The sequence below is a fragment of the Pteronotus mesoamericanus genome, unplaced genomic scaffold, assembly GCF_021234165.1.
Source record: "Pteronotus mesoamericanus isolate MK-2021 breed Mesoamerican mustached bat unplaced genomic scaffold, CSHL_Meso_final contig_173, whole genome shotgun sequence".
NCBI lineage: Eukaryota > Metazoa > Chordata > Mammalia > Chiroptera > Mormoopidae > Pteronotus > Pteronotus mesoamericanus.
The window spans coordinates 15,941,042-15,967,270 of record NW_026555072.1 but is presented as its reverse complement, the minus strand read 5'-3'; the positions used below and the strand labels follow the sequence as shown (position 1 = coordinate 15,967,270).

The 26,229-nt window shown below is 38.9% G+C and overlaps 1 protein-coding gene across 2 annotated transcripts in view; it reads right to left on the bottom strand.

The window, feature by feature from the left end:
- DMD (dystrophin) overlaps nt 1-26,229 on the bottom strand; it is a 1,878,371-nt gene that overhangs the window by 1,409,451 nt on the left and 442,691 nt on the right. For both annotated transcript variants that reach the window (XM_054566574.1, XM_054566573.1), the window contains exons 8-9: nt 10,624-10,805; nt 9,302-9,433 (exon numbers count right to left, since the gene is read on the bottom strand). In XM_054566574.1, coding sequence (XP_054422549.1) covers nt 9,302-9,433; nt 10,624-10,805 — 314 coding nt within the window. The remainder of the gene's footprint in view (nt 1-9,301; nt 9,434-10,623; nt 10,806-26,229) is intronic.

Sequence of the window (26,229 nt, the reverse complement as noted above, 5' to 3'; positions counted from 1 at the left end):
AACGAGATGCCTTTTAAAACTGCAAATGTTAGTTTAAAAAGACAGGTGTCTCTTTTTTTTTGTTCTGGCAAGATTGCTAGGAGTAAGGTTCTCCTGTATTCTTATAAAATTACAGGAGCATAATAAGCAAAGTGCGGCTAACTTTCCAGAGCCTGATTCCTTTACTCTGAGCTCTTAGATTGTACAGGACATTATATGTGACTCGAAGTGTTTACTGAAGGAATGTGGGACCTCTGCCTTAAGCTGTGCAAGGAGCACAAAGATCAATAAGGCCTTAGAGGCAGAACTAAAGGCATGTCCTTGTTTGCTTGTTTGTTTCTTTTTCTGCTACACTGATTCCAGGATAAGAATGGTTTCACAAAGTCCCTGGAAGAAGGAAGAGGCTTATGTGCAGTCAACAAAGGAAGAAAGGGACAACCTGATACTCGGGGGCACCTGGGAAAAGCCACAAGAAACGTTTTATTATTAGCCCGCAGGTGATGGGTACCTTCCTCGAATTTGCATCCCATGGCATTTGACAGTTATAAGAAGAAAACCAGTCCCCCAAGGATGTACATTTCCTAATCCCTGGCACCTGGAAATATGTCACATGATATGACAATGAAAATTAGGCTGCAGATGCAATGAAGTTTGCTGATCAGCTCACCTTAAAATAGGTAGAATTTCCTATGTTTTCCATGTGCTCCCAATGTAACCACGAGTCCTTAGAAGTGGAAGAGGGAGGCAGGAGAATAGGTCAGAGGGATGTGGTATGACAAGGCTCAACTTGCCCTTCCTATCTTTGAAAATGGAAGCAGGGCATGAGCCGAAGAATGAGGGAAGCTTCTAAAAGCCGGGGGGTTAAGGCAATGTAATCTCCCCTTGAGCCTCCAGAAGGAAGGCCGTCCTGCTGATGCTTTGATTTAGCCCAGAGAAGGCTCAGGTTGAACTTCTGAGCTGTAAGATAATAAATCTGTGTTGTTTTAAGGCATTAAATTTGTGGTCATTTGTTACAGCAGCCAGAGGAAACTAATATAGAGGCTTGTTATCAGGTAACAGGCTGGGTTAATCCAAGAGAAATACACTTCTGTCCACGTGGGCATAAACTATTCAGTGTAGCTTCTTTCACTTTCATTCTTTCTGGAACCCGCGCCAATTGTCGATATCCACCAAAAAATCACACACTCCACCGACCCTGTTCTTATCAAAGCGAATATTAGCTGCAGTGAGCATGTTAACTTACTGGCCAAAATGGGACAGGTCTGAGTGAAGCGCAGTGTTATTGGTAATTCCACTGTAATACCTGCCATGGGTGAGGATTTCCCAGGACCCTACCTCACTGGCATTTCACTGGCTAGTTTTCAATCCCAATGTTACTTGACCTAATGGGCAACATTTAATGCCGTTAAACACTTTTCTCCCTGAAACACTGTCTTCTACCAGTTTCCAAAATTCCACACCCTCCTCCCTTCTCCTCTTTCTGGTCACCCTTGTGCTGATTACTTCTCAGCTCCAAGTCTTGGGATCTCTTATCTATCTGTACTTTTTCCCTAGGTGGTCTCAACCAGGTCAATTAATTTAAATCCCATCTATGTTACTGATGACTTCCAAGTTACTTATCTTCAACTCTAATTTTAGAAACCTCAGGTTTATGTGTATTAAAGTCTCATAAGCATCCCAACACTAACATGTTGAGAACTGAGCTCCTAACTTACCCCCAAACCCGCTCCTCCTATAGTCTATCATATCTTAATCATTGGAAACTCACATCCTTCCAATTGCTTAAGACAAAAGCCTTGTATTGCACTAATCATCCTGGGTTCCTTGAATTCTTTCATAATTCACATCTACTATGTCATGTGGAGCATGACCTCGATGAATGGTGGCCTCGATTCTGCTGCCACTAAGCCATCCCAGAGGTCATGAAACACAAAGGCTCACCAACCAATGAATATGCTGAGACGCCATCATTTATTGTACGATTTCACTCGTATGTGGGATATGAAACAAAAAACATCAAACGAACAAAACAAACAAACACACTCATAGATACAGACAACGGAATGGTGGTTAACAGAGGGGAAAGGGGTGGGGGAGGCAGAAGAAGGTAAAGGGGTCAAATATATGGTGATGGAAGGAGACTAGACTTTGGGTGGTGGGCACACAATAGAGTTTACAGATGTCATAGCATAAAGATGTTACGCCTGCAACTTACCTAATGTTATTATTAACCAGTATCACCCACACAAATTTTTAAAGTAAGTAATTTTAAAGCATATGGCAAGATGCAAGGCAAAATGGATGTGAAGGTAACACAATTAGGGTAAGGTCAAACAGTTAGAAGGATCACACTATTTAAATCTTGGGTTGTATGATGTTCATATGCTTTGCTGTATCAGCCTTCCCTGCTGATGATGTGGACAGAACCAAACACCAGAACCAGCAACAGCTCAGTAGACAGAAGGGGCCTGATGCCACCATGTACATTTGCTCTAGTGCAAAATGCAGGGACAAGCATGCCCAACCTATAGCTGTAGCTTATCCATTAGTCTACTAAACAGCTATGGGATTCGTTTGCATTTTATATGTAGAACACCAAGGAGACTATGAGACCATGCTATCATGACAGGGTGGCCAATTCAGAAATGATGTAGCTGTCAGCCCAGATGTGAAAGGATCATACCTTATGATTTGGTCTTTCCTTCTCCTTCTATTCATAAATAACACTCACTGTGTATTCCTTTCTTTATCCCACCTATTTTTAACATGTGTAGTAGTTAGGTTGCTATCTACACTTAGCATATATTTTGACCTCTGCCTATGTCTCATGGGCTATCAGCTTCCTCATCAGCTAGATTTAACTCATGGGTTTCATGTGTATTTCCATAAACAACTAGTGTACTTATGGTTTATGCTTAATGCCGCCTATAACATTTATTTATCCTCTTTGGCTTTTTCAAACACAATTAAATGTTGATAGAACAGGCTGACAGGTGTCAGAGGGGAGGGGTTGGGGGCTGGGTGAGAAGAATAAAGGGATTAAGCCAAGAAGAAAAGACTCATGGACACAGACAACAGTTTGGAGACTGGCAGAGGGAACAGGGAATGGACAGAGGTAGGAGAGGGTAAAGAGGGGGATAAATGGTGATGGAAGGAGACTTGACTTGGGGTGGTGAACACACAGTACAATATACAGATGATATATTATAGAACTGTACAGCTGGAACCTACATAATTTTATTAACCAATGTCACCCCAATACATTCAATTAAAAGTAAGTTAAAAACACAATTAAACATTCTGAAGGAATGCAGCAAACACATGTTCCACATTGCATTAGCAAATCCTGTAGGCTGTCGAAAGCATATCCAGAATTCAACCACTATGCATCATGTTCATGGATAGAACCATTATGGAAAACAGTATGGAGGTTCCTCAAAAATTAAAAAATAGAACTACCAGCCCTGGCCAGGTGGTTCAGTTGGTAGGAGCATCATGCTGTATGACAAAATGTTGCAGGTACAACCCCCAGGCACAGGGGAGGCAGCCAATAGATATTTCTCTCATCAATGTCTGTGTGTCTGTCTGTCTGTCTCTCTCTCTCTCTCTCAAACTGATGAGCATATCCTCAGACGAGGGTTAAAAACCAGAACTGCCATAGGATCCAGCAATCCTCCTTTTATGGAGATATCCAGAGGAAATGAAAAGAGTATCTCCTTGAACTGTCTGCGCCCCCATACTCCCTGCAGTGCTATTCACAATTGCCATGATATAGGAACAATCTGAATGCCCCCCAGGGGATGAGTGGGTGAAGGAAATACACAAACATCCAACAGAGTATTATTCAGCCTTTAAAAATGGAAACTCTGCCATTTGTGACAACATGGATGAACCTGGAGGGCAACACTATGCTACATGAAATTAAGCCCGATCCAGAAAGAAAAAGACAAATATTGCATGACTCATTAGATGTGGAATCCAAAGAAAGGAAAGAAAGGAAAGAAAGGAAAGGAAGGAAGGAAGGAAGGAAGGAAGGAAGGAAGGAAGGAAGGAAGGAAGAAAGAAAGGAAGAAAGGAAGGAAAGAAAGAAAGAAAGAAAGAAAGAAAGAAAGAGGAAGGAAGGAAGGAAGGAAGGAAGGAAGGAAGGAAGGAAGGAAGGAAGGAAGGAGCGAGCGAGCCAAACTCATAGACAGCGAGTAAAATGTCAAGTGGCGGTCCCACCAGAGGCTGCAGGGAATGAGTCATGGAGAATAATTGCTTAATGGACACATTCTGCAAGATGAAAAGAATTCTGGAGATGGAGGATGGCGACAATTGTCCACGTTTGTGAATGCACTTAATACCCCTGAACTGTACACTTACAACAGTTAAGATAGTACATTTGATGTGATGTGTATTTTACCACAATGAAAAACTGGGGTCGGGGGGAACAAACAATCCCAACCTATGCATCTGTTACATCTTGCCTGGATTACTGCATTCTAATGAGCTTCTATGCATCCATCCTTGTTCCCTTTAGTCTATTTGCCACACAGCAGCCATGTTGAAATAATACAACTTCATGTCATTCCTCCAATTGCTTTCCATCTCACTGGTAATGAAAACCTAAGTCATTGCCGTTCCTTTCAAGACTCGATGTCATCTGGTCCATTATTATAGATGAGACACTGACTCCTAGCACTGGGCCCCTCCATCCATAACTTGCCTTGAATAGTCCAGGTAGCCCAACAACTCAGGGCTTTTGCACTATCTGCGTTCTTCCTCATGCATCTGTGTTCCCCTAGTTACCCACACCTATTTCCATTTTTTACCCAAAATTTACCTTTTTAGTGAGTCCTTCTCTGACAGCTCAAACTGAAATTTTAACTTCTCTCTGCATACTCCATTTTCATCTTTTATTTTTTTTCTTTTTCGTGCTCAATACTAAATTTTACTTTACTTGATGCATGTTACTGAATATTAACTGACATATTAACTGAAATGTTACTTTACTTATCTACATTGTTTACCTTATTCATATTGTGACTCTCTCATGAGCATATACCCTCCACTAGGGCAAGGATTATTTTGTTTGTTTATTGATATATCACTTGGTCCTATAATAATGCCTGGCACATGGTAGATGAAGTGTTAAATGATTACATCAATGGACCTGACCCCATGTATGAGTAATCCTATATGTAGGAATTAGAGTTGAGAAAATTCAATGTTAGTGTAAGGAACAGGAGTTTGGAATTAGATAAATCTGAACTTGAATCCAAGCTCTGCCACTTCCGGGTTAGCCCTTGAAATTTGGAATCAAGTGGCCAATTTGAAAAGGAGACAGAAGTCACTCTAGGCTGAGAGAACAATAAACGCTATGACAGGAAACCGCTTGCCCCTTATGGAGGAGAACAAGTGACTTAATTTGGGTGGAGTAAAGAAAGCATGAGATAGGCTAGTTTGAAATACCCGTGAAAGTATAAATTGTAAATAGATCGTGGAGCTTCCTAATGAAATCAAGGAGAATAGACTTGTTACGAAGGCAAATGGAAGCGAAGGACGTTCTCAGAATGATATTATTAAAGCTATTAACAATAAAATTTAATCTGATCCACAGGAGGCCAAGCTAGAGACAGTGATATCAATTGCAAAGCTATTTCTGTAACCCAGAAGACCTGCACTGAAGGCCGGAATCAGAGGGCATGTATGAATACTGAGGAGACATAACTTAACAGAGAAATGTTGTGAAGAAAGAATTGACTTTACATGTCCCATTATTGAATATCAGATCAATATAGAGACAAAAGAGCATGCCACACATTTAAGTCTCAATGACTGCTGAGTGGTACTCTGATTCACATAACAAAAAGGAAAAGAAACAGGTTTGTGAGCAATGAAAGAAAACTCACTTTCTGACATCCTAGGTTTGGAAATCAGCGCGCATCGAGGTCTAGGTACCTATCAAAGAGTTGAAAATGAGTTGGAAATGTAGCTGTAACTCAGGAGCTATCGGAAGTGGAAAAAACAGATATAAACAGTCATCCACACATATCTTGAAGCCAGGAGATTGAATCCTATTGATAAGAGACAGTGCATATAAATAAGAAGATCAACAGTTCCTCCGTGAGACTCCAGCGCTAAGGGAGTTGGAAGAGGAGAAAGGACTGGATATTGAAAGAGATACACAACAGTCAGGGATGAAGAAGAACCTACTGGGTCTAGAGGCTTTGAGAACAGAGTGTCAGTTATGGTAGAAAGCCTGACAGCTGAGAAGGCGGCATTTGATTTAGTGACTAAATATCATTATTTGTTGAATAAATGAATGAGTGAGTAAAGCATGGGCTAAAGAAGACGGTAAGTGAAAGAGAGAGTCACAGAACAGTACATTAACGGGATAAAACGGAGTGGTGTGCTTGGAGAGAGAGCGCACGCGCACAGCTGTGAGCGCCTGCAGCGGATCTGGATGGGCTGAGGCTCCAGGAAAGCCGGAGAAATTGAAGGTGAAAAAGCTATTGGGGATTTTTGATGTAAACGTAGGAGTAGAATGAGATGCATGATCAAAACCAGAAAAATACAAATTGAGTATAATTATCAAAAGGATATACTCTGTGCAAGAATGGATGGCAGTTAAGTGATACAATGAGGGAAAAGTAGGGGTTCACACATGGTATCTCTTCTCAGTAAATTATTAGAAAACCTCATGTATCAGCAGGGATCCCAAGGCAGGTCAGGCCGTTTCGCCTCAACAGGTTCACACAAACTTCAGTGAATATAAATCAGATTTTCCAAGTTTGGGTCAAATGGGAATAAATTGATTTTTCTAAGATATTGAGAATTTTTAAGATAATTAATGAGTTTTATGTTTTCCATAGGAGACAGTCACCTGCATGGCTAGCTTCCTTTTTATGAAGACTTCACCCTTCCTTGTAAACCACCAAATAAATACGTGAATGGAACCCTCTAAACGCACGGGTGTCCAACCCGCGGCCCATGGGCCACACGCAGCCCAGAATAGCTATGAATGAGGCCCAACACAAAATCGTAAATGTACTTAAAACATGACGAGACTTTTTGTTTGTTTGTTTGTTTTCATTAGTGCTTGTGTATTTAATGTGTGGCCCAAGACAACTGTTCTCCCAGTATGGCCCAGAGGCTCCAAAAGGTCAGACACCCCTGCTAAAGGAATCCAGTTCGATCTGTCTGAAGTTCTTTTGAAGTGGATCAGATACAACCTGCAGGGAGGTGTATAGGCTCAGTCTCCCTGAGAAATTTCTTTAAAATCTTTTTACTTAGTAAATAACGAAGACGTAAACTTAATCAAACCTAACTATGTGTTGCATTATCTTCTGACATACTACCTTTACAACCGGACAGAAACTATCATTCCACATTCATTGGAATCATGGCTTTTCTTTTATAAAAACATAACATTAGGTTCATTTCCATAGCTTATGTTAAATAAGACAGATAAGTGACTTCGTTGAATATTTTATGCTATCTTATGTATTTTGTAGTGTTTAGATAAAGGCGCAGTGAAAAAATCGAGTCGAGCAAAATTAAGTTCATTTATAATTACTTCATTAAGGAGTCATACCTGAGCAATGCCTTAATGAGGTGGTAATGAGGTAAAAATGTGCTGCCGGAATAGGCACGGGAGAAAACCTTCTGGAAAAGACAGCTCAATAAAGTGATAATGAGGGCGGAAAACTTATTTCTTTGTCTTGGCTTTATGGTACCTTATTTTAGGATGTGCACAAGTATTCTTTAAGTCTTGGAGGTTTCAGTGGGAAGATGGTGCTAGGATAGTCTAGGGAGCCAGGAAGAGTAAGGCGGGTAGGAGGAGAGGGAAAGAAAAGGAAAAAAGGGAGGATAGGTACGACCTTAAAATGGGTATAAAATAGCACCTCCCACCTCTACAAGGATGATAAGCATTTGAGTAGTTCATATGATGTGGACACATCGCATATAGTAAACTGTAATGTGTGGCAGAATTATATTTATTTACTGCTAATGAGAAAGCATACTAAGTTTCTTGTTCAACTGTATAAAATTAGCTTTGGGAAAATGTGGGTGGGAATTCAGTAGAAGACAGGGTTGAGTCACACGAATTTTCTCACCTAGTCTCCTTGGTTCAGCTCCGCAAGAAAAGTAGCCAAGGATAGAGGGCATAACTAAGACTTCAAATGTTTCCCTGGGGGAATCTTTCAGTGGTAAGAATTTTCAGCCTCATGCATCAATTAACTGTGCCAAATAAATCACTGATTAAATTCAACCACTATCTTCAAAAAAACCAAAAAAACAAAAACAAACAAACAAAAAAAAAACAGTGAGTCTCTAAAAATGTATACTTTTTCGCCAAAAGGAACAGGTCTATAACTTCTAAATTCCCAATCGTAGAATAGTTTTGATAACAGTCACTTCCTTAAGAAGTTTTCAAACTGCTTTACTCAGCAAAATAAATAAAGTTTTCTTTTAAAAAGAAATTCTAGCAAATCTAGCAATTCCAGCGCATTTCATTTTCATCCTCTAACATACAAAAGGCTATAATTTCTTGTATTTGTCGGTTTCGTACATTATTGCAAAGGTGGAAGTATTAAATTCCTTGTGCAGAAAGTATTAAAAAGTACATAGACTAGGACCCGATTGCAGCGTGATTTTTCTTTGTATAAATACTACCGAGCTCATTATACAAGTTTAAATTAGCCAACTTAAGGGGTCATGTGAAGAAGGTGGCAGTTATGTTTTTTAAATATAATATGAATGTGTAATTTTATAGAATGAAAATATAATAAAGGCATCTATATAGAGTATATGTTTCCTTAACATATCGCATATCTAGAAAATCTCCCCAAATAGTGTAGTAAATTTAATCCATTTTCCGAATCCCTTCATAAGTTACATGTATAAACCTTTAATGAGCTTAATGATTGTTTATAACCATTGGAAGCCTTTGTGAAAGAGAACTTTAACAAGCAATTTTCATTAGAAAGTACAAATCACTACTATGAGTCTCCACATTCATGAAGAATCAACATACGTTAAACCTAGAGCACTTCCTAAGGTTATGTCTAATCATTATGTTGTACACCTGAAACTAATATAATATTGTATGTCAAGTGTAACTGAAAATTTTAAAAAATAATAAAGTAAAAAATAAAAAAAACAACCCAGAGAAGTGGCAATAACAAAACAGCATCCTACTGGAAATGAGAACAATGAAACAGCCCTTCATGGAGGAAGAAAACAGCCTGGCCACATTCAACCAAACAAAAGCCCCGTTAGGTTTTCTTCGATTCAGCAATTCTGTGGTTGGTAGAACAGAGAGTAAATGGTGACAGACCTGTGAAGGAACTGGGCTCCGTGAGGGGTCAGAGGTGGCAACGTACGCAGCCTGTGTGTAGGCATAGCTCTTGAACCGTGGCTTAGGAGACGCAGGGGTTCGTTCGTAGCCCTGTGCTAGACTGACCGTGATCTGCAGAAAGGGATTGGGGGTGGGAGACAGAGAGGAGGAGGAGGAGACATCATCAGTAACCCGGAAGAGACTGCTTTCCAAGGCACTAGAAAAACCAACATTAAACAGAAAGCGTGACACGAGAAATTTAATGGTAAACATGTACAAAGCGCTCCTAGGAACTCCCAATATCATGGTGCTCAGTGCCATGTGGGAGGGCGGGTAATGAGGGAAGATAGGAGGGTGGGATTTAACGATAAGGCTTCCAGGCTGACACAACTCAGGCACAAATAGGGGATGGCGCTCTTCAACCTGGCAGAAACAGGCATCCAAGCAAACACCACCAGGATTCATCAGGACAATACCCTGGAAAGGGCTGAGGCGTTCCTACCACTAAAGGCAGAATTAGCTCAGCAGGGTGAGAAAAGGAGGCCTAAGCGCTTTCCACACCTTCAGCAGACATTTAGCGAACAGCTTTTTCATCACTGTTTGTGTCAGAAAACTACAAGAAAACACCCCAGATATCCACTGCTGGGAGCCAGGGCAAGCCATGCACTGGGAGAATCCCGCAAGACTCTGTACAGTAATACAAGAGAAATCCTTCTCATAGGTAGTCTCCATTTAATTTTTACTTAGAATAGTTAAACTAATGTATCCGAGCAAAAATGTTACCTAGAACAATCAAAATTTGTTAATACATCAGGAGGTCGCCACTAAAAATAAAATATTATTTAATAGAGTATTTGCCTTTGTTCTTGCTCTGATTCTTTGCTCTCCGCTCTAGTTGGGGAAAACCTTAATGTGCATATGAACCTATCTTTTATTTCATTTTACACAGTGAAAATAAAATATATGCTGTGTTCCATATTCCTATAGTACCGTGCCTATCAATAGCAGAGTGTTTTAACAATGTTCTTTGAAAATACTAGAGTCCCTGACATCAGATAAAATTTTCAAGGTTTACAGTCAGTCTCTCCCGCTCTTACTCCTCCTCCCCACCATACACACACACAGAGCACAGTGTATATATACACACATACATTATGCTATGTACGCGGACAAAACATACACACAATACCATGTACACGTATGTGTGTATATATCCATAAATATAATAGATTTATATACCGGTATGTGCAGGTGTATGATGCCTAAAAATGCACACGAAAGAGAAAACATCCTTGACATTAGTTGTCCTTTCGACACTTTACCTGTTGAGAATAGTGCATTTGATGATGTAACTGAAAATGTTCTTCTCTGGTAACTTTGGATGGCCTTGGCAACATTTCCACTTCCTGGATGGCTTCGATGCTCACTTGCTGAGGCAAAACTTGAAAGAGGGATGTGATGTACATTAAGATGGACTTCTTATCTGGATAAGTAGTGGCAACATCTGTAAGCACATTAACACCACACATCAAAATTTTGGTTTCTATATTTGCATCTCTAAAAGAGGAATGAACAAATCAATGGTACAGGAAGAGGACAGATTAATGAGCACTCAATCGTCCAGGAATATCCTCCCGAGACTAATTAGAACATGCATGATAATCAGGCCCAAAATGTCCTTCCAATTTGGCAGACCAATGAGATGAGCGCTGAAGTTCGTTTCTTTTCCTTGTTCACATAAAAACTTCATTCCGTAATACTTTTTCCTAAGTCGAATTGCCAAACTAGCCCATCAAAGGAGCGGTTCCCATTAGATAAGAAACAAAAATAAAAGGCTACATTTTCCCTTCCATGCAAAGTTATATTAGCATGTCAGCTAAAATGGTGCATTGGTAATTAAACAATTACACAAAAGAGCTTCATGCTTCAGCTTCCAGTAAAGAAAGCTTACACTTCCCCATCAAATTCGAACTGGTTAAGTATATAAAGGGCAAAATATGGCTCAGTATTGAAATGAAGCATGCACTTTCCCAATAGAAATAAAATAAAACAACTATATACCATATGTACAATGACTTGTAATATTCCTTAAGTATATTAAAAATATTTGTTTACATTATGGTGCATCTGTTTAGGCCGGATGCTGCTTTCCTATGCAGACTATAGGTATAAATTTAAAAGTTCTTCATAGAAAGTTGATCTGACATTATGTCCTTTGCCACATCCAGGGAATGAAAGAAACCTAGCATTTAAAGTCAATGATAATTTGTAATAACACACACAGTAAGTGGAGACTCCTTCAATCGGTCTTTTTGCTACTTGGCATTACCATTTATCCACTGAACTCATTCCAGGGAACCAAGATGTAAAAATAATCCTTTATGTGAAGTGTATCATTAATCCCGGAAGTGTTAAAGCATAAATCTTAACAGGAGGCCTAGACAAGTCAAGGGCAATATGCCAGGAATTTTTCTTGCTATAAATTTAGCTTAGCTAGCATTAAAAAAAAATCTGTTTTAAATTAAATATGTATATTCTGGACCGGTGTTCTGATTTTGAGTAAAAAGTCTCAAGTTCACTGGCATTAAAGGAGGTGGAACAGGTCGCTTAGTCCATCCCTTCACAAGTAGCAGGAACGTGATCAATCAGAACAACTATTTTTAAAGTATTTTTTAAAGAGGTATAGAGGAGGAAAAAGTTAACTAATGTTCCTTGGTCTGCTTCTATCCATAGTATAATACAGTACTTCTCAATTTTTAATGTGCGCATGAATCACCTGGGGACTTTTTAAAAATCCGAGTCTGACTCAGGAGTTCAGGGGTGGAGCCTGAGGCTCTACATTTCCAACAGGCCCCTAGTGAGGCTGAAGCTGCTGCCTTGAAGACCACACTCTGAGTCACAGGGTCAAAAAACAATGCAGGGAAGCCAACTGTAACACCATCTCCTGTTTCATTATTTCACTCATTGTTTTTCAAAAGACACTTATTGGACACTGAAATGCACAAGGCTGAGAAGCACAGAGTTATACTTGTTCTCTGCTCCTTGTTATACTTCAATTATTAACCAACAGATGGCGAAGGTAACTTTTTGCAAGTCTTTTTCATGGAAGACCTGAAAACTACTTTGGGCATGAGAGTTGCAGTTCTAAAAACATCTCACTAACTCTGCTTTGCAATTCTGAAGCCCAAAATCTCCCTTTCATTTGATAATTGTTTTTCAAGTGCCCATTGTATGGTGGATACTGAACTTCTCCCTATTTTGAAACTGTGGAATGTTTTCTGCCTTGTCACTAGTAACTAGTCAGTTTTATTGGTGATAAACATAATTTAGAATTCTGTTTTTCTGTGTATTAAATAAAACCATGCTGGGAGAAAGGCACTGAATTAAAGAAGGTTGATCCGAGACTATTTACTGCTACATTATACACAGGCATGAGCATATGTTTGGCTTCAAATATATACCATAACTAAAAAAAAAAGGTAAAAATAGGTCAAGCATTATTTGCATTGCCCCAAGCAAATGTCTAAAATTATAATACATTTTAACTACATAAAACACCTTGTGCATGAAAGCAAATAGTCATAAATATCAATCATTATAATACATATGCACTAGTTGACCAAACTACTGACATTTTTGTCCCAGTTTATTACCATCCTACCTCTGAGGTTGTGTGGGATTCAGCTGTACCAATAGGTAGAATCCAATGTTTTGTTTTGTTTTTTTTAAAGGAATTTAGATATTCTAAAACATGTTAAAGTTCTTGAACATATATTTACTAAAGACTTAAGATATTCTGATAGATTATCCAGGAGATTAACAAAACAGAGAACTCATGGGTTCTGCTCACAATCTGGACTAATAAAATAAATAATGAAGAAGAAAAGTGCAAAATAATCACATTGCTGAACACAGTGTAAAATGTGTCTCATCAACTGACACAATTAGCGCTTTAACATGTTCAGAAAAAGGAAGAAATTATATATTATTGGGGTACCAGAAACTTCTTTATGAATAGTAAACCAAAATCAGTAAGTATAGGATTTCATTCGTTGGAAATAAAAAAAAGAGAGAGATAGAAAAGGTTTTCCAGGCAGTGGAAAAACATGAGCCAAAGAGCAGAGATACAGACAGATTAGAGCTGGCCCTTTGGATGTCTTAGCCACAAAAAGGAAGACAGTCAATAATAAGATATCAGAGGTAGATCATGGTTGGAGCATTGAGAGATCATCGGCAGCAAACTAAATACTTTGGCCTTAGTTCAAAAGGTTGGAGAGTGAGTAACTACTTTTGAGCACGAGTGTGACCCCATTAAATTTTATGTAAAATAAAACTGTTACGCACAGAATGGATTCATGGAGGAAAAAAGAAAAAACAACACTGGAGGAAAGTAGCAGCCTAGGATCCAGTCTAGACAGGAAGTGTCAGAACTAAAACACCTAAAACACACTGTGTAATGAAAATAAGGCGGGGGGTGCGCATGATAGAAATGCTACGATAGGTTCAAACTGACCTCATTTCATTTTCAAATGGCTTCAAAATCTTTGGAAATGCCTATATACAACATTTTGTCCTAAGGCCTGAGGGCACAAAGATTAATAAACTGGGGATAAAATGGAAGAGGAAGACAGAGCAGAAAAAAAAAACCTCAAAAAAAAAAAAAAACAGCTGCTCGTTCTGTAGCCATGGGAATGAACAGAATAGCCACCAACATGATTTTCAAGCTCATTCAGTCAATTAACAATTACCTGCCTACATGGTCTTGATCATGCCTCCCCAGGTGGCAACCCCTCCCTTCTGAAAGTCTGTCACTCAAGAGGGAATTCACTGCAATGAGCAAAATTGTGAATGCCAACCTGCTAGCGGCAAAACAGCACCAGGTGTTACCGGCGGAGTTAGACCTCGGTTCAGCGACCTCTGTACTTGAGTTCTGGCTAGAAAGAGTTCAGAGCCAAGACTCAAAAACGGGCAAGAGTCACAGAGGTCGAAGGGGTGAGCTGTGCAAGAAGTAAGCCAGCTGGGCTGTGTGGGCTCAGGAAACAAGTTACAGAGGGACAAGGAGGGCCTTTGGAGCTCAGGAAAAAGAAAGGCAGAGAGAACGTGCCTGGGGAAAGGAAAGGGGGAAAGGCGCAGGCGTGATCCAGAGAGAGGAGCACACGCTGGGCCCTCTGAACTGAGAGCTTGTGTCCCCTCTCTAAAGGCACGGGTCTTAGGGGAGGTCCCAGTGAGGATCTCAATGGAATATTTATCAGCTTTCCAGCTTTGTCTGTTCAGGGCCATGGTCTCTACTGATTGGTTGGTGCCAGGGCAGCGGGTCATTAGTCATCACAGCCTGGCCCTGCTGCTTTTTGGGGCCTGGAGCTGAAACACAACGGAGGCCTGGATGGTACCTCTAGTTTGAGCCCAACTCTGACTCTGTGGTCAGCAGACCCAAGGCTTTGCTCTTCAGATGACTTCATACTGATCAGAACCTCATTGTTCTGATGTCTTCATGCTTAAGGGGCTGGCCGTGCAATGGCTTGTATGGGAGACATATGACGCTATTATTCTCCGGCCCCCTCGTTCCTCCGCTCAGGGTGTCTACCACGTGACTAGTGATGTACTAGGGGAAGAAAGGTCAGAGTAGGGTCCAAACCTTATAACCAGCGATATGAAAATTCAGGAAAAATCAGTCACATGACCAGCAATAGGCTAGAGTAGGAAAGTTCACCCTGGGGGTGAACTGCCTGGCACCTGGGGCTTTCTGCCCTGGTGACGTTCCATACTTGGCCTTGGTTCCTACCCTGCTCATGTCTGTCTGCCTACGACAACCTGGTTAACAGCAGCCTCACCTGAGCGACCAACCGCGCTACTAAAAGTGACCTCAATCTACAACTCTGAATATTCACACATCTCTTAACCTCTGGGTTTCCTCCCAAACCTAAGACACTCTATTTTAAGAGGCTGTGGTTGACCAGCATAGTTTCCTTTTATTTAAGTAAGCAATAAACTCAGCTTTGTGTTTTCATTTCAGATGTTGAGTAATAGTTCCATCATTTGATAACATTCAAGTGATGAAATTCACTTGTAAATTTAAACGTATTAATGGGAATTTATTAGAGGAGAGTAGGATGCAGTGAAAGAATTTGCAATCCTCAACTTAAAAAATCTGGGTTTTTAGAAATGTGTACATAAATATTTATATCCGTAAAGAAATATCATTAACACCATTTACTTCTCTTTCCTCACCAGTGAATAAAAATCTTAGTCCCAATCACACCACGATGTTGTGAAGGTCAAATGCAATACTAATGTTTAGAAAAGACTGTAAGTTTTATTAAACCTTGATATTGTTTCTATCTTGCAAGTTTTGTTCTTTTTGTTATTAATAAAAAATATAGACCTAGTTGTAAGTACTATTAACAGGAAGTTAGAAGAAACTGGTTGGAATGAAAGGCCATCCATCATTTATTACATATTTGTAGAAACAATCTTACTTGTCATAGAATATGCTTAGCCTATGTTATATTATGAGTATTCAGTGGGAGAGCCATACAACAAATAATGATGAATTGTACATTATACTAGAAATCAAAAGAAATTTCATGACTTGGGGGTACCTCTCACTTATGGTAAGTGCACCAAGGCCAAAGACTAGGACTCCGAGAGCCTAAATATTTGTTAAGAAACTGAATAAAGGGAGTAAATGAGGTCATAGAAATTGATGAGAATTGCGTAAAACAGCAACTGACTAAAAAAATACTGAATAGACAATGAGTAGTACAGCATCTGAGGAAGGTAAGAATGATGGGGTATGATTTACATTTTTTATCATAAGACATTACAATGTATGAAGTGAAAGAAGATGCTATATCCCCAAAATAAGAACTTACAATTATATGAAAGTAATCTTTGCACTGACACTCTAATATATAATAGGTGTATTGCCACAAAAGTTTAAATTAATAATTTCTAATCTAATCTTTAAAGCCATCTCAAAATGAAAATGTTGACAACTCATAATACTGCTAGAATATGTTATTTTATGAACAATAACACTGATTCAGATGAGTGTTTCTACACCAGTCAGAATTTTGATAGTAAGGGCTCTAATGAAAAAAATCATCTAGTGAAATTGCATTGTCTTTCCAATGAGGAGACTGAAGCTCACAGTGGTTTGATGGCCATTTCCAAAGCTAGCCAGAATCGGAATTGGACCCTGGTCAAGTGCATCCTACTTCTCAGCACCTTACCTTCCTTCTTTCAGAGAAGGCACCTTAGTGCATTTGAAAACCGAGACTCTCAAAGTCATTATCTAAATAATGACCCCGTGAATCCAGGTGGCTCCATTACCAACCATTATCTATATTCTGCGTTGTAGCAGAGACTTCTATAACTAAAAAGTGAGGTAAAACAAGAGTAAGTACACGTCAAAATGCAATTTCGGTAGTAATCAAGGAAATGCGAACTGAATAAAGACATGGGTTTTTAACTACATTCCTTTGCCCAGTGCATTATCAAAGAAGGACAAAAGGATAACAATCAATGTTGCAGAGGCTTCGATGATTTGGCCAAACTCCTGAGTTGCTGGAAGAGCTATCAGTTAGTTCCAAATTTATGGACACTATTTTGGCAGTGTCTACTAAAGCCTTAAACATGGTATATTCAATGACCCAGGAATTTTGCTTCTAGAAAGCCACCACAAGGAAATAATCAGGAATTTAAATAAAGATGTGTGTAATTTTAATGTGAAACTTAAGCACTACTTGCAATACCAAAGAAGGTATTCATCATACAAGAAAGAAAGGAAGGAAGGAAGGAAGGAAGGAAGGAAGGAAGGAAGGAAGGAAGGAAGGAAGGAAGGAAGGAAGGAAGGAAGGAAGACATTCCAAATGGCTTAATATTTAGAGAATAGAAATGATGGAATAGAGGTACACAATTGTGTATGAATATTACAAAGCCATTCAAAATGTTGATTTTGAATACTTGAAAATATCTGACAATAAATTCTTTATAATGTAACATCGAAAGAGCAGGACGGCGTGATTTCTATAGAATATAATAATTTTATGGAAAACACTACGAAAACATACTTTGAGAGATTAGTGAAATGGGTATGCTGGTAAGATTAAAAATAATTTCCTTGCTTTTTTTTGTCCTATCTATATTTCCTGCATTCTCTATTCAGCACTCACTCATTTTCTAATCAAATTATAGAGTCTATGTTATAGTAAAAATATCTATACAGGTAAAAAAGAAGCAATAAAAGTAAAGTTACACAAAGTTTTCTTTCAGTATGCCCCCACCCTGCCCCCCCCAAAAAATCAATGCAAATGAGTCTGTTAGGAAGCTGGAACCTTCAACAAAACCATTCTTATCTCGGGCAATCAACCTCCAGAAAGTCTGATTAGCCAGCTGCCTCGCTCAGCCTTGAAACACCTCTGGGAAATCTAAACAAGAGGCTCCACTGTCTAAACCTCAGGTCAGTTTTTTGCCAGGAGAAAAGCAGGAATTGAAATACTGGATTACAGTGCATACCATGTGTGATGAGAAAGGAGCTGGATTTGAAAGATAACCAGTGTATCCCTGTGCACCGAGAAAGTTCAGTTGGCCTTTTAAGAGTTTTATTTTAAAAATGAAAAAGAATGTCCTTTAGAAACCAAGATCAGAAGAGACCTGGATCATTTCCCACAGAATGTGTATTTGGAACAAGACAATAAAGATAACTAAATTCACTGTTTGTAAGAGAAGGGGACTGGGTGAGCTGGGAGGGAGAGACCTATGTTCACTAACTAGATGGGATTGAATAGCTCTGAATATGAAAATGTGAGCACATATGTATAGACATAAAAAGAACCGTTTTTCCTAAAACAAATACAGATGTGAAATTCTAAAGAACTTACTGCTGAAAGCAAAGGAGATTATCATTTGAGGTTTACAAAGGAAGAAATTATGTTATAATGTTATCGGCTCTCTGAGCACTACATTGTACATTGTTTGTACATTGTTTGTACAATGTACAACAGAGTTTGTACATTGTAGGTGGTATCACAGTGATGGACTAATTCATTAAAGCATTAGATTGTTGTTTTCAATTTTGATATTATTCATCCAGCACCACATTCTACACAGACGCATTTTCCATTTACAAGTTACACATTAGATATAGAGCATTCTAGTAAAAAATAACTTGCATGGGTCCCCTCAAGTTAAATTCTGTAATATCCTCCAAGACATGTTCCGCCTACACTAATTTAAGTATTTCTTAATTAAGCCATTCCATAATTTTTGCATTTCATTCAGAGATCCAACTTGCTTTTATCATCTAATAACAATGCTTCTCATTAAAGGACTATAAAATATAGTAACAAAAATAATTTATATTAGAAAGATGATTCAGTTTCATTGCAAAATTAATTATAAAACAATGGCTTTTATTTATCCATGAGAAACACTAAACAATTTTCTTTTAAACATCCAATTATCCCAGTCAATATGCCTATGGTGTAGATAGCAGAAAACTATAACTGTCATCGTGATGCAAGTAGAAAACAGTGCTAAAAATGTTTACCTAGGGCTTAACAGGGGAAAAAAAAACCCAAAAACAAAGCAGGTGCTTACAGGAGACTTTAGACATGCTAACAGCTACTTCAACTCTCTGGCCATTAACCAAACTATGTTAAATGTATGTACGCAAATAAATACCACTCATTCAATCCAATACACAAATACAGGTAATGTTATAGATTCCGGAAAGTACCAGATGGACAATATGAGGTACTGAAAATATAGTTCACAAACATTTATCGAGTTACTACTCGTGCCGGGCTACGCTCCAGCCTGTGAGGATACTGTGGCGAATAAATGAGCCCAGAGGGCTGTTCTCATTAACTTTGATATTAATAGGGAAACAAAATTACAAATAAATAATTTCGAAACCCTCAATTCACCACTTGCCAAATTATCCCAATCGTCTAGTTCTTTTTGCTTCACTGTATAAAAAACTGTCTTTCATAAATGCACTATCTCTGCTGGGGTTTTTTTTGGGGGGGGAAGGAGAGGAATTAAATAGGAGCAGAGCTCTGTAGTGTTAATAACAAACTCTCATAGTATCTGAGAACAAATGCACAGAAGCCTGTGGGTAAAAGTCAATTAAATGCAAATTTGCAACCAATTCTGACTTCTCAAGTTTCAAATACATTGAAAGATTTTTTAAACCAAATAGCAAATGTCTTCTATGTGCAGCTAACCCAAGTGAAGTGCTCTGTGTTTAAATTCCCAATTCCAAAATGGAACCACTTTCCAAAATTCTCTTTTCCAGCTCCTCATTGCATTGATAGCCCATTAAAATATATTTATTTTTCAAAAATATCCATGGTCGTTTTAAAACCTCCGAACAACTTGTCAATGCATGTCCTCTACAGCTAGGAGAACAGAAGCGAGCTTGACCTAACAAGAAGTTAGTCAGGCTGAGAGACTTTTGATAGAAAAACATTTGTACTTTCTTACAATTCTCTCTCAGTGCTTATTGTGGGGAGAACTACTGGAGTTGCCATTTGAGGGGGAAGTATTTTGGCTTTAGTGACATTTAACTCTGCTTCTCTAATTGTCACCTGCTGTTTTTGTGCTTCACTTTTGATCTAACCAAATTGACTTCTTTTTCATTCTACTGCTAGAAAAAGTGTGGTATGTTTTCTAAGTAACCCTGCACAGTATCTACTTTACTAATACAAAATATTCTATTTCTACCCCTTCGTTCTCTACAGAGTTAGAAATGATTGTTAATAAACAGTGAAGTCAGAATGGAGACGCTCATTTCATTTGACACAAATTTCATTCCTTGATTATGGTGCTTTCTGGTATGTTTTGTGATTTGAAAATATTCCTGATGGTGAAATGGCTGTTCCAAGGCAAATCTCTCAACAACACAAGCTTAAGGCAGAAATTGTATATAAGAGCAATCATTTTTATAACAAGTATTATCAAAATGTATTCCATATAAAAGAGCTTAACCTGTTGAATCAAGCATAACTTCAGCAAATCATGGTTCTGCCCCTTTTATGGGTAAGAGATGGTGGTAAAATGAATGTCCCTATGTCCCAGTTTTTATCTGTAAAGTGAGTCATTTTATTATCACACAAATAGCTAGTGATGGTGCTTGGGAGAGAAAATGAAGACACAGACTAAACGCTCAATATACATTATCTGTTATTTGTCATGATTGTTGCCAATTGGCATATGATTACAGTTTGTGAGTTTGCCTACATTTATACATTCATCAAATATCTGTGGGGTGCCTAACATGTAAGAGAGATGACATCAATTCACTAGAGAAAGAATCATTTTTGTAATTAGAATGGCTCCATCTCCTAACGCTTAGGGTAGAGACTGGTGGACTACGGGGCAATCGTGGAGGCTAATGACCCAGATGGGAGCCTCTCAGACATTTGTAAATAAATATTCATAAATAAAACATTTATTATGGAAAAGCAATGCCAGCATCGTCAGATATGATGGGTGGTATCATGGCAGCATCCGCATCATATGCAACATCAGAAGGAGGGTGTAGTGTTCACCAGGACACCATTACAAACAAACCTCCCAAACTAAATGCAAGAAAACTGATGGCAAAAGAGGTCTTCATGAAGTAATCCCCAGTTTTGTAATATTCTAAGTGAAAACTGGACACAGTGGCCAAACAGCATGCTGTTTGTTTCTAAGCACTAGGAGAGGCAGGATGACAGAGCACACACAAAAAATGGCAAACTTGAATACATTTTTCAAATTACATACACGCATTCTGCTTTTGACAGTACTATTAAACCTTCATTTGAGAATGAGTTTGGGGTTTCGAACTCATTCTCAACTCATTCAGGGGAATGGTCCACTGATGTAATTGGGGGGTTTCCGATTTAATTATACAAACAAATTAATGATAAATAGCTTTTACTATGAAAAGTGTAAGTTAGAACCTCACAAAAGTGAACGTAATCAATGTGAAACAATGATGGAGAAAGGTACAAGTGAAAAATAGAAGCAGCAGCAAAATATCATGTAATAAGCAAGTACTAAAAGAAGGGTAAGAGTAACTTTTTATACAAGAAAATATCATTGATGGTGTTAAAAAGGCACAGAACATAGCTCGAGTGGTTAATTTTCACAGAAATTCTACATATGCTCAGTAAGAATAGAGACTATTATGTTGAACGGAATTTGATGTGTTTGTGTGTGTTGACAAATACTGTATAAATGGAAGTGTACGGCGGAAGAGAGAACACAGTTAAGCCAGACTTACACGTGGAATCTACAGAACAAAAATAAACACAACAAAATAAAAACAGACTCATAGTCACAGGGAACAGACTGAGGGCTGACAGAGGGGAGGGCGCTTGAGGGCCTGGGTGGAAAAGGTGAAGGAATGAAGTGCACATTGGTAGGTATAGGACAGTCACAGGGACGTAGACTACAGCATAGAACATAAGAGTCGATAGTGCTGCGGCAACCAGGAATGGGGCCAGGCAGGTAAACAGAAATATCAGGAGGACTACTCTGTGACGTACAGGATTTTCGAACCACTCTGCTGCTCATCTGAAACGAATATAGAATAATCCTGACTGTAAACTGTAATTGAACAATTAAAAAAGAAAAGAACATGGTAACTCATGAGAGAACCAGGTCATTTTTCTATGATCCCATGTACAGTGTTTGGATCTTAACTACCAGAAAAAGACTCCATCTTCTCACCACAAAGCACATATATTGACACCTATACTCATCCACACGTTCTTCCCTCCTCTTACAATTAAAATGCTCCCATTCCAATTAAGGAAAATCTCTCAACTTGCACGTTTCACTTATTCTCTACTGAATCATCAATCTTTCCTCAGCCTACAAACGTGTTTTCTTAACTCCCACTTGAAAGACAAGGCAAATAAAAAAAAATCCACTAGTAGTGTAGGGGTTCAGAAAGGCACCCCAAAATGTGTTTCTGTGATATGCAGATTGTTTTGAGTTAAAGGCAACCAAGATCCTGCAGGCTCAAGAGAAACTCCTGCACCCCCTTAACTACCCAGAAGAATTTGAATTAGGGGCCTTGCCCAGAATAAGAGGTTACAAGATGTAGCCTTTTCTGACCTGTCTATGGGGCAAAGCACACTTTTAATCATTGAACGTCTGCTCTTCTTATTGCCCTGCTCCCCTTAACAACCTTCCTCCCCTCTGAAGCCCCAAGGGGTGTTACCTCATCTTTAGCTCAGAATGGCATATAGGCCTCATGTTCCCTTTCTGTCTCTTACTCTCACATGTACGTGGGGTTCCCATGCATATGTATGTAATTAAATCTGGTCCTTTTCTCTTACTCCATCTCATGTCTATCTGAGCATTAGACCAGCCCAAAGAACCTTGATGGTACAGGGTCCTCCCTTACAGTACAGTGCTAACCTGGTTCTCCAAAAGAAAAACAGAAACAAAGACACAAGCAGAACAACCACAACAAAATCCCTGATGGGTAGTGGTTGCCAATTTCCATGGTGTAAATCCTCCCACCATGGATGATTTCAAGTTTATCAATAGTTTAACATGCTGGCATAACTCTTGAATATTTAACAATCTGCTCTCATGAGCCTGTATGATCTCGCTCCCCTACACCACAGTACCTGTTAAGAGGGGGCTTGTTTTTCCATATTCTTCCATTTCTCTGTTCCTTTCACAACAAAACATTTCAAACGTTTCAGCTCTGCTCTTTGTACCTACTTTCCTACCCTCCCCGCTTTCATTCAACTAATTTACTCAGTGTCAGTATGTGTTAGTTACTGTTCCAGATGCTGGGAATCAAGCAGTGAACAAAGCAATGCCCCTGCCTTCACGGAGCTTGGATTGTGGTAGAAACATAGACACTAAACAAAAACAAATCCTCAGGCTTTCAGACTTTATGTGCTATAGAGAATAACAAAATGAGTAGGGAAGGGGTGGAGCCAATATTTTAAAGAGGACGAGCTCGGAAGGCTTCTCAGAATACTGGACCAGAGAACTGGCTTCTGCCTCTCCATCAATAGCTATAATATTGTCAAGTCTAATGAATGCTTTTCTATCTCCATCTTACTCTGTAGCTCCCAGTAACGCTCTTTCATTCTTAAACTGCTTGATTTTTCTTGGATTCTTTATCACTATAGTTTCCAGGTTTTATACCTATCTAGCCACACTTGCTCAGGTTCTCTTTCTGACCCTGCTTATTTAAATGATATGAAATTTTGGAAAAACTTAAAAGTTACATCTGGGTCTTCTCTAGCTACCCTTACTCTTCCCTAGGGGGATGTCATCCTATTTTCCCTCCCTCGCTCGCTCCCTCTGTCTCTTAAATACTGCCTATGTTCTAATGATCCCCAAACACCTATCTCCAGCTGAGACCTCTTCCCCTCAGAGGATATCTCAGATTTGTTCTATACAAAATGAGGCTTTCAGTTCCCTTCAAAAACCATTAGTCTCCCGATTAATCACTAGCACCTCTAAATGTGGCAACAACATTCTTGCATTGTGTCAGGCAGTAAACTTAGGAACTGGCCTTGATTTTCCTTCTTTCTGTATTGCCTCATTTGATCCATTAATAAGCCTTGTCTTTTCTGCCTCTAAAAGAAATACATGCATCCACTTATCTTCAGGTTCACTGTTACTATTGCACCCAAACCGTGATCCTTGTCTTCTGGGACCGTGCCATTCACACCCTAGCTGTTCTCATGCCTTTCCGTCCGTTCTGTGTGCAACAGCTAGAATTATCTTTTTCACACAAATTAAATTGCAACACCCTCATACTTAAAACCTTTCAGAAGCTTCTCATTTCTTCAGAATAAGTCTAAACTATTTCCATGCCCTACAAAGTACTACATGACCCAATCCTGCGCACTTAGCTAATGGCCACGTAATAGCCTGTCTCTTTCTCGCCCATGACCTCTCAGATATATTGGCCTGGTTTTCTTATCTGAAATAACACAGGTCCCTTTATACCTCTTGGTTCTTTCACTTGCTAGTCTCTTTACCTATAACATTTCCCCCATCATTTTGCACTTTTGATTCAAGCCCATCCGTTAGGTTTTAGCTCATACGGCATCTCTTCAGAGATGCATTTCTTGAAAAACCTATTTTAAAAAGCCAACTCCCTTTCCCATTATTTCACACTGACTTATGTCCTTTACATCATATATTATAAACTGTAATTACTATGCTTATTTGTTCATCCCTTTCCTATTACCTGTCCCTCTGCAATAATATAAGGACTACAAAGGGCAGGAACTTTCACGAAATTGTTTTGCTACTTACTGGCACAAACAGTAGGTGTTTAATCTTTGTTAAATTAGTAAATAAATGAATGGACAGATAATTATGTCTGCAGGGAATAAAGTTTCACTTTAGTGAAGTGAATGCAGAATAAGACTCCTGTTGAAAACTGAGAACTGACTGAGGGGAAGAAGGCACTCTAACAAAAAGCAGGCAGACTTTACCTCCCTTCGAAATTATGTTAAAGAGATTCCATTTGATATTTCATTACTTTTCATCGAGCATCAATTATGTACAAGGAATTCTGTTACGTTTTCTCATTTACCCTTCAACACTCTCTTATGAGTTAAGAATATTGCCCAAGGTCAAATAACTAGTAAATGATAGTCAGATTAAAAGAGAAAAAAAAGATTCCTGAGTTCGTATCCCGGTTCTCTCCTTTCATGGTACTGAACAAGTTCAAACAGACCGAGCCCGGCTTCCTATTGTATTGCAAAGTTTTCCTTAAGTTATTGATTACATTCTCAAAAACAAGACTTGATTTGTATAACCACTCTGGCTTTAGGAAATGATCAGGTTGTTTAAATAGTAGGAAAAGAAGCTTTCGTATCTAAATCAGAGAGACCATTACCAGGTTTATCAAGAAGCCTATGAGCAATGATGACAGAGTTAGTACATTTTTAATTCAGACTGAAAATATGCAAGCTCATACTCAAGGCACGGGAAAACTAATGTTTTATTCATTGTTACTGAGATTTGGCATAGACTCTACAAAACAGCACAGTGCTCTTCATAGAATAGACGTTCAAAAATTATTGACTGATATCGACAGAAAAATTTGTTCAAGTCCTCTCTGAAATTCCTTAAAGCTTGGATGAAGCCGACTTCTCGGAAATTTTGTACTAAGTGTCTGAAGACACGGTGGGCTGGAAGATTCACGCAAGTGGAAGCCTCACCATCTCACTAAAGCTATGGCTAGTGGTTTCAGGAACCTCCTGCATACTCACGATTCCAAGAACAATTCTTTAAAATGAGATATGAAAGTGAGACAGGGATTCAATTAAGAGAGAAAAATTAGGCATGACAAACACATTTATAAACAATTAGTATGGTCGCTTACATAACTACTTTGGGTGTCTGGGTTTATTTGGAAAGCAATCCCATTTATAATTTTAAAACTCCTTCTCTCTCTTTCCCAATGGCTAGGCAATGGTTAAAAATAATGTGCTAAAGATTATAATTGCTAAGTTTCTTGACACAACTTCTGGTTCTTCTTGATTCTGAAATTTCAGCTTTTCTCAAATATCTTTCCTTCAGCTTGAATGCTGCTAACAAGGGCCTGGCTCTCCTAATGACTTTAAGCCCCAGGGCTGGGTACAGCTAGCTCCATCAACCTATTGGGCAAAGCCTGCCTCATTACCCACAACTTTAGACCCTACTCAGGCTCTGGCCTTAGACTGACCAAATGGGCCCCATTTCAAACCCTTAAACATGACGGGGAGCCTGTTCCTTGAGAAGATACCTTGCCCTCAGAGTTCATGAATGGGTCAGATCAACATTCTTGGCTCCAAGAATTAATCTTTTAGTTCTCCCTGATTTTTTTCTTCTGTTAGTTTGGATTTAGTCCTTCACTTTTAAACATTTTTTATTACCAAAGAAATACATACTTATTGTAGTGG